Consider the following 18,305-nt stretch of genomic DNA (forward strand, 5'->3'; position numbering starts at 1 on the left):
TGGACTTTGCTTCTGCCGTTTTTTTTCAAAATTCGATGCCTTATTGAAAAAAAATGGTTGTACATTTATGATTCAAAGTATTGTCCATCGCTGGCCACTACATTTTTCCATCTTTCGGGCAGCGGACGAATCCCGCGTTGAAAAGACTGGTCAATTTCTTACTTCTTCAACAGAATGGTGAATGTTACACAGCGTGTAAAGTGGCCACTTAAATCAGCCAATGACAGGTCATAAGCCCTGTAAATACCTAGACTTCCATATTCCCTCCTCAAAAATGTATTCCCTCTCTGTTCCAGCAAATTTAGGAAGATAAGTTCATCAGCGTGTGAAGTGTTTCACTTAAACCAGCCAATGACAGCTCACAAGCCCTGTAAATGCCTTTATGTAAATTTCCAAATGCCCCAATAATTCTTACATTCCGTTTGAGATATCCATCCTAAAGATACAGGTGGCGTTCTATCCTCTTCGTTCCACCCCTAGGAGGAATAGGCCCGATGATCCCTTTGTTTGTTTACGGGTTTACATTTTTAGCGTCTGTCCCCAGGAGCCGGTTTGTCTATAGCCAAGGCGAGCAAGGAGTGCGGGTGCGCGGCCCTCCTCTACGAGTGGGGGAACCGGGTGCTGGGCGGCATGTCCCCCTTCTGGGCCGTGGTCACGCTGGTCTGCTGGGTGGAGGTCCTCACCGAGGTCACGTCCAATATGGCCATCGCCAGCATCGCCCTGCCCGTGGTGGCCGAAGTGGTAACTATAGTTGGTGGAGTCGTGGGCCCTGGTAACCTTGTATAGAAATTGTTATACGATACATATGTGGCTATTCGACATCTATGCAAGTCTGTCCACATTTCACCTACTTGAGATACTTTTTAATCTGCCGCAACAGAGAAGGAAAGCATTTTTGAAAAGGGTGACAACCTCGAAAAAGTAATTAAAATTAAAAATATATAAAATTAAATAAAAATTAGAGTTAAAAAAAATCATTAAGTAAGAGAGAGAGATGTTTGGTTTTGTCGGGCGCCAGTTATTCGTACAGAATAACAAATAGATTAAGTTGCATTCAGTTTAATTATATCAATGTGGAGGGGTAAGAGAAGAATAAAGATAAGTGAGGAAATATAATGTATTTAAAATAAATTATAAACAATATCTAACCTAACTTAGAATTAGCCTTAACCTACTTAAACCATAAACTTAAAATTAACCTTACGCCCTGATGCGGCGCGCGGCGTAGTGACGCGAAGGCGGCGTGGGTCCTTGGCGTGCTGCGTGGGCACCAGACGCGATGTGGGCGGCGGCGTGGTGCATCGTAGGGGAGGCAGCATCCGGCTGCGGCGACAGAGGTAGCTGGGACGGCGGCGTCCAGCTGCGGTGAGGTGTGCCGCGAGGACGGCTCGTCATGAGCGGCGGCGTGGCTTCCTGTCCCATGGCGGGGCATGAGAAGTGACGTCGGGTGCGTGGAGGGACGCATGGGTTGCGTCGTAGGCGGCAGCGTTGGGGCTGCGGCGTCAGGGCTGGTTAGCCAGTGTGGTGGCTTCTCTCCTGAGGTGCTGACTGGGCCACGGGGATGGCAAGGCACCCGCCCGTGACCCTCGAAGACAACTGATGCGGGAGAAGAGAGTCCGGAGAGACAGTTCGGCGAAGAGAGTTCGGCTAGCGGGTCCGCCGAAGAGAGAGAGTTCGGGAAGCGGTCCGGAGGAGAGAGAGAGCCCGTAGAAGAGAGTCCGGGAAGCGGGCGTCACGGTTTTTATCATCTTTTAGACGTCCCCCCTTCCCGGTTGGTCTCGTCGCTCTGATTGGGGCGGTCTTCCTTTCCCGCCAAATTCCTTCTTTCCCGCCAAATGATGTTCTTAAAATCTAACTTATTCTACTAAACTTAAATATTAAATTAACCTAGTCTTATAATTAACTTATGCTAACAATCGGAATAATCGGCGAGCGTGCACGAGAATATGTGTGAAGGTAGAGGAAGCGAAATCTATATGCAGAGATAGAGTGACGTGGCGTTCCACCCTCTCTGCCTACTCTTACTGGGAAACGGCGTGATAGTTGCCGTTATAATTTTCATAAAAATTGTAAAATATAAATATGTTGTTCGTGTAAATAAAGTGATTTGGATTTCATGGATTTTAAAATATAAATATTATTTTAACTATTATTATTCACGTTTTTAAAAGTGTCCTGAGCTTCACAAATATTGACATGTGGCCGGTTCTTGGGGGTACCTTCTCGGTAAGAACAATAGGCTCCCGATTGCCTGAGCGGACGGACTTTTATTACTTAGCTTCAACGACCCTTGCGAAAGGCGCAATTCGGGTCCTTGTTGCTGACTAATAAATCGAACGGTATTTTTTTAAAGAGACGCGTTCACAATAATTATTTTTATAAAAGAAATGATAGAATAGATGGATTTGGCACAGCAGTACTTTCGGTCTATATCAATGGAATATGGAAGTCTAGGCATTTACAGGGCTTATGACCTGTCATTGGCTGGTTTAAGTAGCAACTTTACACACTGTGTAACAATCACCATTCTGCCTATGTTTAAACAGTGTGCAAAGTGGCCACTTAAACCAGCCCATGACAGGTCATAAGCCCTGCACATGCCTAGACTTTCATATTCCCTTCATAAAAATGTTTTCCCTCTCTGTTGCAACAGATTTAGAGTCTATCGCTGTATAATATAAGCACTGAAATTTTATTATAAAGAATTCACCTAAATAAAATTAGTATTTAAAATAACTATATGGCACAAATCATCTTTTCAAATCATTAATTTTTTTAAATATTTTATGTTTTAGGCAGTAGCCAGCCAAATAAATCCAATCAGACTGATGCTTCCTGTAGCCCTGGCTTGCTCATTTGCGTTTCACACTCCCGTGGGCACGTCTTCAAACGCCATGGTGATGGCGTACGCCAACATACCGAGGAAAAAAATGGTAGCTTCCAAAGTGGCGTATAAAAAATAGACAATGAATAGATGGGAGGTCCCCGAACTTCACTGTCTAGATTCCTTGCCGATTTTTTCTGTTTTTCGTTGACCCCCGTTTCCATATTTTTTTTGGAAATTCATTAGCTTTAAATGTGGTTTCGAATCAGACACAGAACACTTTTAATCGGTTTACTACAGTATTAAAAAAAAAAGTTATTTTTTTTAGATGTACGTCCATTAATTAAAACGACACAAAATAAAAATCAAGTCAATTTTTTCATAAAATAAATACACACAGTTTTTTTTTCCAAAATTGAGGTCTCGTATTCCCGTTTTCCGCACCCCAAACCTGAACCTGTTTTTTTTCAAGAGTATCGGAATGAAATTTTCCAAGTCCGTACCTTTTGCATTTTTCAAAAATATTTATCAGATTTGTATACCGTTCGTCCGAAGATGGCAGATAAGGGTTGTTGGGCACTTTTAAGGGTTGTTGGATGGTCCTAACTCCCATAAGAAACAATTGATAAACAAAAACAAAACGATAAGGACATGCCAATGTTAAATATCTATAGTGTGTAAAATAATTATTGCTGTAGTGTTATAATCCGGGGAGAAAATATGGAAATACAATGAGGATGTTCAGTGGTTTTTAATTAATTAATTAATTCAACAATGTTTGATTATGTCCAAATGCTTGCAGACTGTAATTCACCACTGTAATTGGGCCTCCTGTCTGTTGTGGTGCAGTTGTTCATATTTAAATTTATTTCAACAGAGAGGGAACACACTTTTGAGAAGGGAATATGCAAGTCTAGGCATTTAAAGGGCTTATGACCTATCATTGGCTGGTTTAAGTGGCCACTTTACACACTGTGTAACATTCACCATTCTGCCTATGTTAGAACATCCACATTTCCTCTACTCTTGCATCTGTTAAATTTTGTGAAGTGAAAGAGTAAGTATAAAAAATTGGAAAATTGTTTTCAATTGTTTAGAAGATTGGTTCAGCCAGATGAATCTCACCCGCATGATACCCGGTTTCAGCTCTTTTACTTCACAAAAGTCGACAGATGGAAGAGTTGAGGAAATGTGGATGTTCAAACATGGGCAGAATGGTGAATGTTACACAGTGTGTAAAGTGGCCACTTAAACCAGCCAATGACAGTTGTAAGCCCTGTAATGCCTAGACTTTCTCAAAAATGTTTTTTCTCTGTTGCAATAAATTTACAGAGATGTAAATAACTCACTATTAGGAAATGGGAATCAAGTTGGGGTAGTGAGGTTTGAACCCCGGACCTTTGATCCGTAAGTCCGAGACACTAGCCACAGGACCACAGCCCGATTCAATTTTTTTTAAATTCCAAACAATTTTTTTCAAATCCAACAAAACCGCAACGAATCAAAATGTAAGATTTTAGAATTACTCCGTCCGTGATGTCTCTAGTTCTCTACGGTGAGTTGTCCCGATTGGTGGGTTGGCTTCCCAGTAACCGGAAATGTATCATGACCTTCCCTCATTAGTTGATTTCGGAGAACTAGTGACGTCGCTGAAAATACTTTTTATGAATATTTTCGTACATTTTTTAAAATTTTCACTGGACAATTAAATACTCTAATTTTTACCGCGCGTAAGAAAACATTATTCCATCCAATTTCCCGTTGCACTGACTTCTTCATTATACGAAGAAAAGCCAGACCGCGTTTCCTCTTAAAGACATATTGGATTAAATTGAATTTTTGTTTTTATCTTGTATACAATACGCATCGCTGAAAATGCTTTCTTGTTTGCAGATGGTGGGTGGAATACTTCCTACCGCGAGCAGTGCAATTATTCTGATATTGAGTTGCACATTCTACATTCCTTTTATACAATCCGATCTGCTAACATTCCCCAGCTGGGCCAAAAGTTAAACAAACTCAGATTTTTTGCGATGGCAATGATTTTAAAATCCTCGCTCCACGGGCTTCCCTTTTTTTTGTATGAAAATTTTACATCTCGCAAATTTGGATCACTACTTTGCATTATGTGTTGTGCAAATTAAATTACATAAAAAGAAACGTGTCTTTTTTTCCTGTTTGAAATTTTCTATTTACATTTTTTCTTGGCACTTTTATTTTTTCCACCGCTGATTCGTTTGGTCCCCGCTTCTTCAAACTTCTTCAAGTCGGCACAAAATAACACCTGAAAAATAAACATTTCAATATTACTAAATGTTCTTAAGTACAGTCGAACTTGGTTATTATGAGGGAGATGGGACAGATTGAATTTGCTCGTTATAAGCGTTACTCGTTATACCAGAGAAAGGTTTTTGTTACACAATCGCTATTGCACATTGTCACTAAGTTAACAAGTAAATACTATTCAAACAGAAAAAAAAATGTTAGGGAAAATTATAATAAACGCTTTCAAACATATTTAAATTTATTTCAACAGAGAGGGAAAGAGTTTTCGTGAAGAAATTTGGAAGTCTAGGCATTTACAGGGCTTATGACCTGTCATTGGCTGGTTTAAGTGGCCACTTTACACACTGTGTAACATTCACCATTCTGCCCATGCCTAGACTTCCAAATTTCTTCACGAAAACTCTTTCCCTCTCTGTTGAAATAAATTTAAATATGAACAACTCCCTAGGGAGGAAATCCAGCCAGTCTGCAAGCATTTGGACATAATCAAACATTGTTGCTTTCAAACATATTTACCTATCACATGAAGACATTATTACATTTAAAATCGTCATTTCCAAATTGTTTTGCAAAATTATCCACTCACGCCTTCAATATTGGTCCATTGATGGAAAATCCTGCATTTTTTTGGGTACAAAACGATTGGAACGATGCTTCGTCGACATTAGCACAATCGCACTTTCTAAATTTTTTTGTGTCTGTGATATTCTTTTCAAACGCAGGCAAATAAACATTCTTATTTTTCCACAATGTCGACACTGTGGATGAAGATAGAGAAAACTTTGTACACACTTCCACATTTTTCGTGCCATGTTTGATTTCACAAATAATTGCCACTTTTACACGAATTTAGAGACACTTCCTTTTGTTAGTAGACATGTTTATAATTCAGGGGTTAGGTTTTAACTGATCTGGTATAGAACTCATTTGACATCACCCACTGTAATGTTTATTGTGTATAAAAATAAGCATAGAACATTAAAAAATCTAAAAGAACTCCGTAAAAACCCCCGAAACAAGCATGTCTTTCATAAACTACAAAAGCAGCGGTAAATTGTAACAATGTGCCGAACCGGCATTTACTAAGTTCACAAAGCTTGGACTTTTTAAAAACCACGGTGTTCATTTTTCAATATTGTCGGCGATTAGGTACTAAGACACTTACATAGCTATCATAAACATAATCCAATCCCAACGTCCGGCAGTATTTATCTTTTACTTTAGCCGACCGAGCGGATTTTATTACTTGGGTTCTTATTTCGAGAATGATTTTTTTAACAATTGAAGATTTTTGACGATATTTTTGTTCGGTATGTCCGAGAAGTAGCTCGTTATAACAGTGAATAATTGTATGGAGAAAACCATGAACCAAAATGTCAACTAATGTTTCCTTGTTACATCCGAGAGCTCGCTATTTCTGTGATCGTTATAATCGAGTTCGCCTGTATTACTTTTAATTTTGTTGATTTTTTTCCCCGCGTTTATGATAATGGCTTAAAACGGGCACACCCTAAAAGGCCATAGTAAGTTTGTGAGTATTTTAACTGTCGAAGAACTAAAAGAAAGAACCATTAGGTCTGGAAAATAATATAATGTACCATGCCAGTTTCACTATTCTACGAGTTCGTCACAGTTACAAAGATAATTTTACAGAAAGAACCTTCTCACCGATGTGATGAATGGTGAATTAAATCAACTCTTTTGGAAAATGTGTTTCCACAGTCTGAGCGTGATAGTGGTTTCTCACCAGCGTGAGTTAACATGTGAGATTTAAATTTATCACTCCAATTGGCAATCTTTTCTGGTGAAAAAATTTTCTACTGATGTTAGAGAGATTTGTTTACAATATTATCAATGTGTTCACGATAAGAGAGTTTACTATCTAAAGAAATGCCAAGATCCTCTATTGAAGAAACCATTGAAAGGGAAATATTTTTTAGTCCGTAGTTGAATTGTATAGATAATGAGTGTAGTGATGAAAATGAGCTTACAGTATGAGCCCAGCCAGCTAAAGGCCCATAGAGGCCCCTGAAGTGGTCGCCTATTTCGCAGTACACCCTGTCGGTGACGGATTTGAGGCCGCGCAGGTGTGGCAGGTACTGGCTGGCGGCGATCTGGTACACGTGAGTGTCCACGGGTACCGCCTCTAGGTGGTCCAGAGACATCAGGCAAATGCAGTCCGCCACCTACAAAATATACACATAATTGATTTATTTATAACGCCCAAAGGGCTTCTACATATAGAGAGGTTGTAAACAATATAGAAACTCAATTATTATTCAAGAATTTTAAGAATAAATGGTTCTTGAAGTTTCATAAAGATAAAGCAAATGCATCTATTTTTGGTCATCGGCGTGTTTGTTCCCGAGAGAGTGAATTCTCGGAAGTGGAGAATAATTGTGCGAATTTGACTTAGATATATTAATATGTATATCTTAAATAAATATGATGCTCGGAGTAATAATCCTGTAGAGAAGCCCTTAAGCTCTATTGCACAGAACAAAAGCGTTCCAAATTTTTGGTTTGGTTTTTAGTTTAACAACAAACGTGTAATGGACAGTTTCGGTTAGCGCTCGCAACTCTGCCCGAGTCCTTACGGCCCGTTGTATTGCTGTGATTTGTAGCCAACGTTGAGGTCAATAATCGTAGAATGGTTTTTCTCCGTATGAGTGACTCTATTAGGTTATTACTCTAAGATATGATGCCTCATTGGGCTATTAGGCACATTGAAATACAGTCGAACTTGGTTGTTACGAGGAAGACGGGGCTGCCTGAATTTGCTCGTTATAAGCATTACTCGTCATACCAGAGAAAGGGTTTTTAAATCTGATCGCTATTGCATATTGTCACTATTGAAAATTATAATAAATGCTTACAAACATACCAGTTTCTAAATTTCTAATTCAGATAGATAAACATTTGTATTTGTTCAAATTGTTGACAATGTGATAATGAAATAATGTTTCATTCTCAAGTAGGACTAAGTCAGCTAATTTTCACAAGGTTTGAAATCTCGCAACTATGTTGGATATGAGCTTTCTATACAAAATTGTTAATAACGTAATTGATAGCCCAGAAATTGTTAGAGGCATTTCATATCGAGTCCCTGTCCGTAGAACTCGTCAATCTGTACTCTTCGACATTCCTAACTCAATGACTAATTATTTAAAAAATAGCACTCTACGAAGAATACAGATTACCTATAATGACAGTTTTAGTGACATCGACATACTACATTGTAAATACCATATTTTTATCAGATCAGTTAAAGACATTTTTAATTTATCTCCTGCTTGACTTTTAACTTTTAATTTGATTCTTAATTTTGTCTTTCAATTTTAACTTTTTAATTTTAATTCTTAATTTTAACTTTTACTTTTAATTTTAAGCATTTGATTTCAACTCTTAATTTATACTTACCTACATCTACTACCTGCATCGAATAATTTATTGTTAGTTGTGATTTTTTACAATTAAATTGAAATGTTCATGGAAGCAGAGAGAGAGGGAGGAAAGTAAAGTAGCTTTACAATGTCTTCTCCTTTTTATGAACTTTTTATGTAAAATTTTTATTTTTACTTTTTTAGAATAAAATTATTTTTCCCCTCTCCTCCTGCATTCATTGGTGTGAAATCTGTAATTAGTCTTACTTTTTAAAATTGTTAATTTGTTATTATTTATATCACTACAGAGATGGGTAGAATTTTAGTTTCAAGATTATGGATATTCGAGCGTTTACAGGGCTTATGACCTGTCATAGGTTGGGTTCAAGTGGCCACTTTTATGTAGAATTCTACAACATTCCCCATTCCGCTTATTAGCGAATATCCATATCGGTGACATTTTTGGTTTTAGTATATATGTCATGAAACAGGGAAAGCTTTCGCTAGCGCGTTTTTGGAGCGCCATCTATGTATTTGTTAATTTGTTCCTTGTTTTATATAAAGACTGTATGATTTCATTAATAAATAAATAAATAAATGGAGAAAACTTTTTACACACTTCAACATATTTCGTGCCATGTTCTATTTTACAAATAATTGCCACTTTTTGGCAAATTGAAACACTTCCGCTTGTTAGTAGTCATGTTTACAGTTCAAGGGTAAAGTTTTAACTTATCTGACATCACCCACTCGTAATGTTCATTATGCATTGACCATAGAACATAATAAAAAAACATTGTAATAACCCACAAAACAAGGATGTCATTCAGTTTTAAATAGTGTATTTGCTGCACAAAAATTCATAATTAAAATAATACTCATCCCGATACAGACATCTACTGAAGAAATATTCCATAAATCACAACTTATGACATCAAAACAGTTTTACGATAAAACAATACTCACTTATAGATTCAAAAACTACTCTTACTCAAATGAAAGACATAACACCCCTACAATACATCACATCCAAATAATATAATCACTAGATCCTCAACACAAAGACAACATAAACAAATACAAACTAATACCACTTTCGGACAAAGGGATTTTGAGTATTATTCCATTAAAATCTATAACCTACTTCCAATATATATTAAAACAATTAGTAACGAGAAAATGTTTAAAAAGGCTATAAAAAAAATGGATAGTGGAGCTAGGTAGAAGTAAAATGGATTGTCTCATTCGCCCAAACCAATATTGATCAACTGCTCCACAAGTGTATAGCTTATTACAATATTTGTTTAGAGTTTGTCCAAATTTTTGTAGACGAGGACTGGATTCAACTCCTGAGGAAGCTGTTAATATTTACATATTACAACAGGGATGAAGAACATTTAGAGAAGATAATATAGAAGTCTAGGCATCTATAGGACTTATGACCTGTCATTGGCTGGTTTAAGTGGCCACTTTACACACTGTGTAACATTCACCATTTTGCCTATGTTTGAACATCCATATTTCTTCAATTCTTCCAGCTGTTGATTTTAGTGAAGTTAAAGAGCTGAAACCTTTATTGTTGTAAAGAGATTCATCTGAATGAATTATTTCACATACTAGGCAACGCCTGAAAATAATTTTACAATTTTTAAACTTCTTCTTGGACCAGTTGGTTTCATTACAATATTTGAGTTTGTCCAAATGTTCGTAGACAAAGCCACTGAAACCAGCCAATGACAGGTCATAAGCCCTGTAAATGCCTAGACTTCCATATTCCCTTATTTAAGGTATTCTCCATCCCTGTTTTAATTTGTATAGCTTATGTTAGGTTTTTGTTATTTTCATTGCGTGTTTTGTAATATAAATAATAAAGATGTACATAAATACCTTGTTTTTAAAACTGTCTGAATATTTGTTAATTATCTTTGTTTTATAAGTTAGTCTTCTTTGTTTATTCTCAAATGTAATTTAAAAAAACTAAATTGTTAAGTGTCCTCGGCACGGGAAACCCCAGTGAGGTCACATAGTTTGTAAGCGAAAAATATGAATAAATAAATTAAATAAATAAACTATAAAAAAAGTAAATTGTAATGAGGTGCCGAGCCTGTGCTTACCGAGTTCACAAAACTTGGATTTTTTACACGCAATTTCAACCATATGCGTGATACTTTGTCAATGCTGCCGATGAAAACACCAATTAGGTACTTAGACACTTACATAGTATCATAAATGTGAACCGATCCCGACGCCCAGCGGCATCGGTCATAAGTTAGTCCTCCATTTGGATTTTATTACTTAGGTTCTTATTTTGGCAATGATGTTTTTGAAGAATTTTTGCTCAGCTGTTGACAATATTTTTGTTCGGTGCGTCCGAGAAGAAGCTCGTTATAAAAGTGAATAAATGTATGGAGAAAACCACAAACTAAAATGTCGACTAATGTTTACTCATTATATCCGAGATCTTGCTATTTCCGTGATCGTTATAAGCAAGTTCGACTGTAGATACATTTCACCAAATTAGGAACACCAAAAAGGTTATTAACAACTTTATACAAAAAAATCAGATATTATTCTTCTATCACTAATTTTAAGTAAATTTAATGTATATAAGAGAAGATTATAGTTTATATTTTCTCGCAGAAAATGCAGTTTAAAATTTATGAACCGGAGAAATTTAGTCACTGCACAACTCTGCTCCGGAACATCTAAGGGAACTATGCATTCCAGATGAACTAGCTGACAGGCGTCTCACGCTTAGATCAGCTACGTCTACGGCGAGAGGAAAAGTTAGTATACCTCTACGCAAACAGCGCATTAAATTTAGTGAACGCGCATTTGCGGTCGCAGGCCCTATGGCATGGAATGCTCTCCCAGCAGAGGTGCGAGGCTGTGAAAGTGATGTGATGTTTCGGAAAAAACTTAAAACCCACTCGTTCTCTAAATCATTTGAATAAATCCGTAGCACGTGATAGCAAAATAAATTGTTTTAATTAAATTACAAATTTAAAAGCTTCAATTAAATTCATTTAACAATAGAATCACTATGTAAAGCGCCCTTGAGGTATTTTATTACGAAAATGGCGCTATATAAGATATCCATAAAAATAATAATAATACTGATTTAATAAGATTGCATTTTTACTAATGTTTGCAATGTTAAATCTTGTCTGAAGAAGCATCTATTTCTTCCAAAGCGCCGAGAAGATTTGTTTATTTGTTTTTATCTATGTATTTAAAAATATCTATCAATCATATTATACCTTGGCTCCTACTCCCGGCAGCTTGATCAGCTCGGCCTTGGCCTCTCTGTACGGCATCTTCTTCAGAGAAGCGAACCAGTCGGCGTCTCCCCACTCCAAGATCTTGGCTGCCGACTGCTGGATGAATTTGGCCCTGTACCCGAAACCCATCTCCCGCAGCTTACCTTCTACCTTTTAAAACATATTTAATTTTTATTCATGTAATAATGAAGGGGGATCCTTAATATTTAAATAAACAGGTTACAAGTGGCATTTTAATTCTTGGGATCCTTTCCATAATTTTCTAACAGATCTTCATTGAGATCAATATCAATTCAATTTGAAATAGTAATACTAAATAAAACGCTTGTTTGAGTTTTGTTACAGTACTACTTTATTCATTATAAACAAGTACAAATATGTATAGTAGATGGCGCTGGCGCTGCTTGCCGCCATGTTGTGATTTTGTTATACCTATATTATTAATATTACTGTTATATTTTGTAAATACCCATCGTCGCCATTCAGGCAAAAGACATTGACCCAAAAATCACCATTTTCAGAAATCGCAATTTAAAAGTTTTGAGAACTAGAAAAATTTAATTTTTGTTTTATGGAAGTTTTACATATATATCATAATTTGTTCATGTATTTTTTTAAAATTCCATTGGTAACTTTTTCTCTCGTACCCGGTGATTTTTGCCTCTTAAAAAACATAACTTTATGCTTTGAATGGCATATCCAGCTCAAAACGGACTTTTTTAGGGTTCATGACTTTTTCCGCGATAATATTATTTCAAAAATATTTTGAGTTTGTCCAAATTTTTGTAGACGGGGACTGGATTCAACTCCCGAGGAAGCTGTTAATATTAACATATTACAACAGGGATGAAGAACATTTAGAGAAGATAATATGGAAGTCTAGGCATCTACAGGACTTATGACCTGTCATGGGCTGGTTTAAGTGGCCACTTTACACACTGTAACATTCACCATTCTGCCCATATTTATGCATCTATATTCTTTCATTTGTTGATGTTTTTGAAGTTAAAGAGCCGAAACCTTTATTTATGCAAGTGAGATTCATGTGATAGAATTATTTCACATACATACTGAAATTTTTATACTTTTTCATGGACCGGGTAGATTTATCAACAATATTTTGAGCATGTCCAAATTTTTGTAGACAGGGACTACTAGATTCAACTCCCTAGGAAGCTGTTAATATTAACATATTACAACAGAGATGAAGAACATTTTACAGAAGGTTATTTAGGTTTAGGTTATTATAAAAGTCTAGGCATCTACAGGGCTTATGACCTGTCATTATCTGGATTGAGTGGGCACATTACGCACTGTAACATTCACCATTCTGCCCATATTTGAACATCTATCCAATGACAGGTTATAAGCCTTGTAGATGCCTAGACTTCTATATTACCTTCTCTAAAATGTTCTTCATCTCTGTAGAAATATGTTAATATAATTTCACATACTTGCACAATAAATATGTTTATTTTTTAATGTGTTTACTTTTTTGAGTAATTCAAAATTGTTCATTTAACTATTTCCACTTTGAATTTCATGAATACATATATTTACCCTTTACCCACTTTTTGAGTATTCGTTGATTTTCGGTTTAAATGTTAATATTAATTTATTTTTAAATGTCATAATTTACTAATAACCTAACCCATTTACTTGTATGTATATTAAAAAAATATTTTTCTCTTCACATCTAAAATGTACAAAGTGCCGTTTATTTGAATAAAATAAAACTAAATAAAAAAATAATTTACCTCCGGTTTGGCAATATTTTGCACGGTGGGAAAACTGAAGTAAGCACGGCCTTCATGCTCGCAAATCTCTTCTCCGTAAGTACTGCACAACTTCTCTATCATTGTTGAGATTCTGCGCAAAATTGTTGTTGGTCAAATGATAATATTTATATCTAACAATGAGGAAGTCAAATGCTACCTAGAATAGGGTATTTTCACAAATCTGGAATAATATTGAAAATAAATTTAATACGAGCTTTTACCATCAGCATCACTCAGAAATTATATATTAACACGACAGACGTTGTCCTGCCCAAACGTTGGCAAAAGACTTTTCATTGACAAGTGGGTGTACCTAGATATTTGTTTGTGATGAAATTCCAAAACTAAAAATTGACAATATTAAAAAATATTGAACTTAAGTAGGTACTTGTTTACGGTTGAATTCCAAAACATAAAATAAATATTTTTTCAAATATGGCATTCTTTTTACAAACGTCAAACTCCAGTCATCTCACCAACAAAGGCGTGTACTTATGTAGAAATACGATTTTTTAAAATGCATTAAATTTAATATTATTTTAGTAAACCAAAAATCCAATAAAAAGATATAAATGGGTAGAAATTGAAAGGAATTTAAGTAAAGAATCTGACTGAAATCCACAAAAAACAAATACTGTTTGTAAACATTAAACAACAAACTTGTTTTACACACAAAAAAACAGTATCTTTAAATTTTTTTGCAAATGCATTATCCTCGAATGCAACCCTGGTAGATCGATGAATAAAACATTTATGCTCTGAACTTCTTTTTTACACATTAGATTGAAGATTTTAATATCTACAAACACGCGCAGCGCAAAGATCTATATATATATTTCTGAAAACCGCATGTAAATCGGTTGAGCCGTTTAGGAGGAGTACGGTGACATCACACGTACAGAGGAATTATATATATAAAGATTAGTTTTGTCGTTTAGCAATCAGAACTTTACCGATGGAATGATATATTTTGTCAGGATATAATGTAGCCTGATCATTGTTGGTCTTCTAACAATCGAGAGACCGATATAAGTATAAAAATGCCCATTGGGCGTATATATAAATAAATAAATAATGAGTTAGAAACTAACCTTAATATATCTTCTCTTCAAGACCGTCGAAATAAATCCGACCTTCTAGTCCTATTTAAAATTCTCAACTCACTCTTTGATGCGCCTGAACTACTGAGCTCAATAAAATTAAATATCCCAACTAGAAACCTCAGACAAAACTTACTCTTTCATACCGATAACCATAGAACTAACTATGGTTTTCATTATCCTATGCCCAGAATTCTTAGGTCTGCCAACAAACATACCAGTATTGATTTCTTTGATAACAAGTTGTATTTTTTCAAACGATCACTGAATCAAATAAAATTATAAAGACCTCTCTCCCGCTTCCACTCCCACCAAGTCTACTATATACCAACGCGTCTTTCTACTTTAATTTATAATAATTTTCTTTGTATAAATATGTCCTTAAAAATGCCCATTGGGCGTATATATATAAATAAATAAATAAATTATAGTAAAATAAATAATTGTTTTATTTAGATTAACTCGGGAGTGCTATCTTTAACATACCGAGTATGGGTCACATAATAATAATCGCGAGTGAAATACTTATTTTTGACGGTCGGACGGGCGGTCTAACATTTAGCTAACAGATACCAGGATGCCTAACTATATATTTACCAACATTTAATGATCAACCGTCCGTTACAGTATCAATGTCCAAAGTCACGTAAAAACAATATTGCAATCCACAGCGTACACTCCGTTTGTTTTTTCCTTATCAACATCAAGACAAAACTGATTTCTACGAGTAATTATGAGAGTTTGCGGGGTGGCGATGGGGGGTGGTGGTGGGATTGGGCAATGTGAAAAAATAGAGCTTAATTTACTAATTAGTGAACATGTCTCGTTTTCAGTGACCATCACGCATAATATAAATAGTACAGCATGGTCAACCAACACAAACAAAAATGCAATGCTTACCTTGAAATGTGATTGTTCTGACTGCAAATGAAAGAAAACAAATTCTCAACAGGTTCTTGGTTTAACATTCTGATGCCGAAGAATTTCTTGGCTGCTTCTTCAAAGATCGGGTCTTTCTTCGACCAATCTTCATACAGAGGCCCCAGCTTTTCATCAAGACGAAGATAACTCCTCAATCTATCTTCAAAATAATTTTCACCCGTCAAATCGCTTAGATTGTCACTTGTTTTATTCTCGACGTTCTTTTTTTTATTCGAATTTTTCTTTCGGCTTTTGGAAACAGGTGAATGTGAATTCTCTTCTGTTTTTGAATGATTTAACGACCCGAGAATTTTAAACTTTATTCCGTCATTCGTTTGGAATAATTTCCATACAGTAGAGGCGAAAACGCCGGTCCATTCATTAGTTTCTGGATCATGTTTCCATCTGTAAAAATAACAAATTTTCCTATTTCTTCACAACAAACTTTTATTTTATATAACCAAGAAAAAAACGTTTCGCTCTTACCGAAAGCTCTGCCCGCCATTTAATGTACCGATCAACTGTATCTCGGATGGAATACACGATAGGCACTTCCAAGACATCGCTTACTATTTATAATACAATAAATAAATACTACAATAAGGAAATTGCGGGTTATTTCAAATACAATATGTTATACACTCATTCGGCATAAAATCGCGGCAAATTTGACATGTCCATAGATAAAAACACAGTGCTTTTGTTTTTTGTTATGGTAGCTCCACACGTTTACAACGCTTTGTGGGGAAAAACTAAATAAGCTATCAAGCCAAATGTCAGCATCCACACCATCACGGGGGGGTAAAATAAGAATGTGGGAAAATAATGTGTTTTTAATGGGGGTAAATTTTGGTTATTTGATAGGGTGGCGATGAGAGAAAAATTAAGATGAGATTCGATCATCTCGAAGGCTGTGAAAAATCAAGTTCCGCGTTCGCACGTATGAATAGACGGAAGCTGTCCGTCTCTCCGCTAACTGAGAGAAAGCGGGAACATCCGCCGAACGGAAACTTGAGATGAATTCGAAGATCGCGTCTTCCTGGTGCCTTTTTTTTTTTGCTATTGGGATAGTAAGTTACTTCGCCATGTGTTCCCATTTTTATTCCCCATCATGATAATATAATCCTCATTAAAACTAAATGAACTTAAAGCCCAAAAGAAAATAAAGAAAACTTAAATCTATTCTGAAAACGAGTAAATTGGAAGATAATTTAAAAAGCTTGAATGTTTTATGTACCTATGTTTATTAAATTAGAACATGATAATAATCTTAGAACTAGTTACAAACATGAGAGAAAGAAAATACTAACAGATCTAGGTCCTTAACTAATGCAGTTCGTAATTGTCACTCTTCACTAATATCTTAATTCTAACGCAATGGGGGTTTAACTTATATGGAGAGATGATGGATGGTGGTCCGGATGCTGTGTTTGGACGAACACATGCCGGGCGATGTCCTGGGCGGAGATCTGCCATGAATAGAGCCTTGGGCGGCTCTCGGAATTCGGTCTCGTGGCGATGGTGACGGCGACAGCCAGCTGGAAGACTGGCCGGCCGTGGGCTGGGCACACGCGCTGGCGGTGCAGGAAACTGGCATTCCTTTGAAGGACGATGGATGCCCTGGATATGAAGGAACCTTCGCGGATGGAAGGCGGCCTCGAATGACCCTCGTGGAGTAGTCGGATTCCACGAGGTTTGTTACGTAGCACTGGCTACCCGTACACTAACTTCACTTAAACTCCCTAACTTCGACTCCCACGCTGCATCGTCTCCGCGATTGACGGTACGATCGCGTCGACCCAACTCACTCTCCCGACTGTCGACCGACTCTTGGTCGATTCTCCTTCCAGGCTCTTTTCCGACTCATCGTGTTCCGACCGTTTGGGGTGGTTTTATAACACCCAAATTAGGAGCTCTCTCCTTCTTCCTCTCACTTATTGCTTAAAACTCATTGTCTCTTTTCCACACTTATTCATAAACATCTCGTCATATTTAAAACTAAAATATTATGTTCTGCATATTATTTCTTATAAAACTAAATTATAATTAACTAAGATTAGAATGTATATAAAATTAAATACGTTTGAATTAATTAATTAAAAATAAACATACACTAAACGTAGAATATTGAATCATTAAACTAATTTATATTTATGAAGATTAGAAAGGAATCAACAATTAAAAATTGGAAATGATTCGCCTCCTAATGTAGTGGTTGGCGCGTTCGCCTACCATACTTGAGGTCCTAGTTTCGATTCCTGGCAAGGTGGATGTAAAATACCTTCATACGTATTATAAAATAATCCCTGATACGTTGCGATTGGTGCACTGGAGCAGTGCCGTATGTACCACGGGCGCGGATATGAAATGATGGCGCAAAAGTTTATTAGAGTTTTAAGTTAATATGTGGCAAGTTAGAATAATCGGTGCGCGTACGAATGAAGATGTATGAAATTTGAAAAAGAAAGGTTCGTATGTATTAATGAAGAATTGATTATGCGTTTTATTTTGTTATAAGTTTTTAAAATACAAATATTATTTTAATGGCCATCGGTTTGAGAATTATTATTAAAAAGGTTATGTTTTTCCCCAGCGGAAAACATGGGTCAATATTTATTGTTAAAGTTATTATTTTCAATAGAAAGGGTTTCGGAATTCCGGGTAATTCGCCGCTCGGTCATTTGAATTTAACCCGAGGTCATAATTGACGTTAACAATGAACGAAATATTTG

General features: G+C 36.2%; 2 protein-coding genes across 2 annotated transcripts in view; one reads left to right on the top strand and one right to left on the bottom strand.

Moving 5' to 3' along the window:
• LOC148277270 (protein I'm not dead yet-like) overlaps nt 1-4,984 on the top strand; it is a 28,292-nt gene extending 23,308 nt beyond the window's left edge. The window contains exons 13-15 of the mRNA XM_088233119.1: nt 545-741; nt 2,796-2,933; nt 4,718-4,984. Coding sequence (XP_088089245.1) covers nt 545-741; nt 2,796-2,933; nt 4,718-4,837 — 455 coding nt within the window. The 3' untranslated portion in view covers nt 4,838-4,984. The remainder of the gene's footprint in view (nt 1-544; nt 742-2,795; nt 2,934-4,717) is intronic.
• Nucleotides 4,854-16,237, bottom strand: Ogg1 (8-oxoguanine DNA glycosylase). Its single transcript, XM_088233120.1, has 6 exons — nt 16,060-16,237; nt 15,553-15,978; nt 13,532-13,643; nt 11,754-11,924; nt 7,102-7,296; nt 4,854-5,108 (listed from the first exon to the last, which is right to left on the bottom strand). Exons 1-6 carry the CDS (start codon nt 16,134-16,136, stop codon nt 5,013-5,015), a joined length of 1,077 nt encoding a protein of 358 aa, XP_088089246.1. The 5' UTR covers nt 16,137-16,237; the 3' UTR covers nt 4,854-5,012.
• Between the last annotated feature and the right edge of the window lie 2,068 nt (nt 16,238-18,305).

Source organism: Micrasema longulum, unplaced genomic scaffold (assembly GCF_059751315.1).
Source record: "Micrasema longulum isolate JH-2025_06_02 unplaced genomic scaffold, ASM5975131v1 h1tg001057l, whole genome shotgun sequence".
NCBI classification, from domain to species: domain Eukaryota; kingdom Metazoa; phylum Arthropoda; class Insecta; order Trichoptera; family Brachycentridae; genus Micrasema; species Micrasema longulum.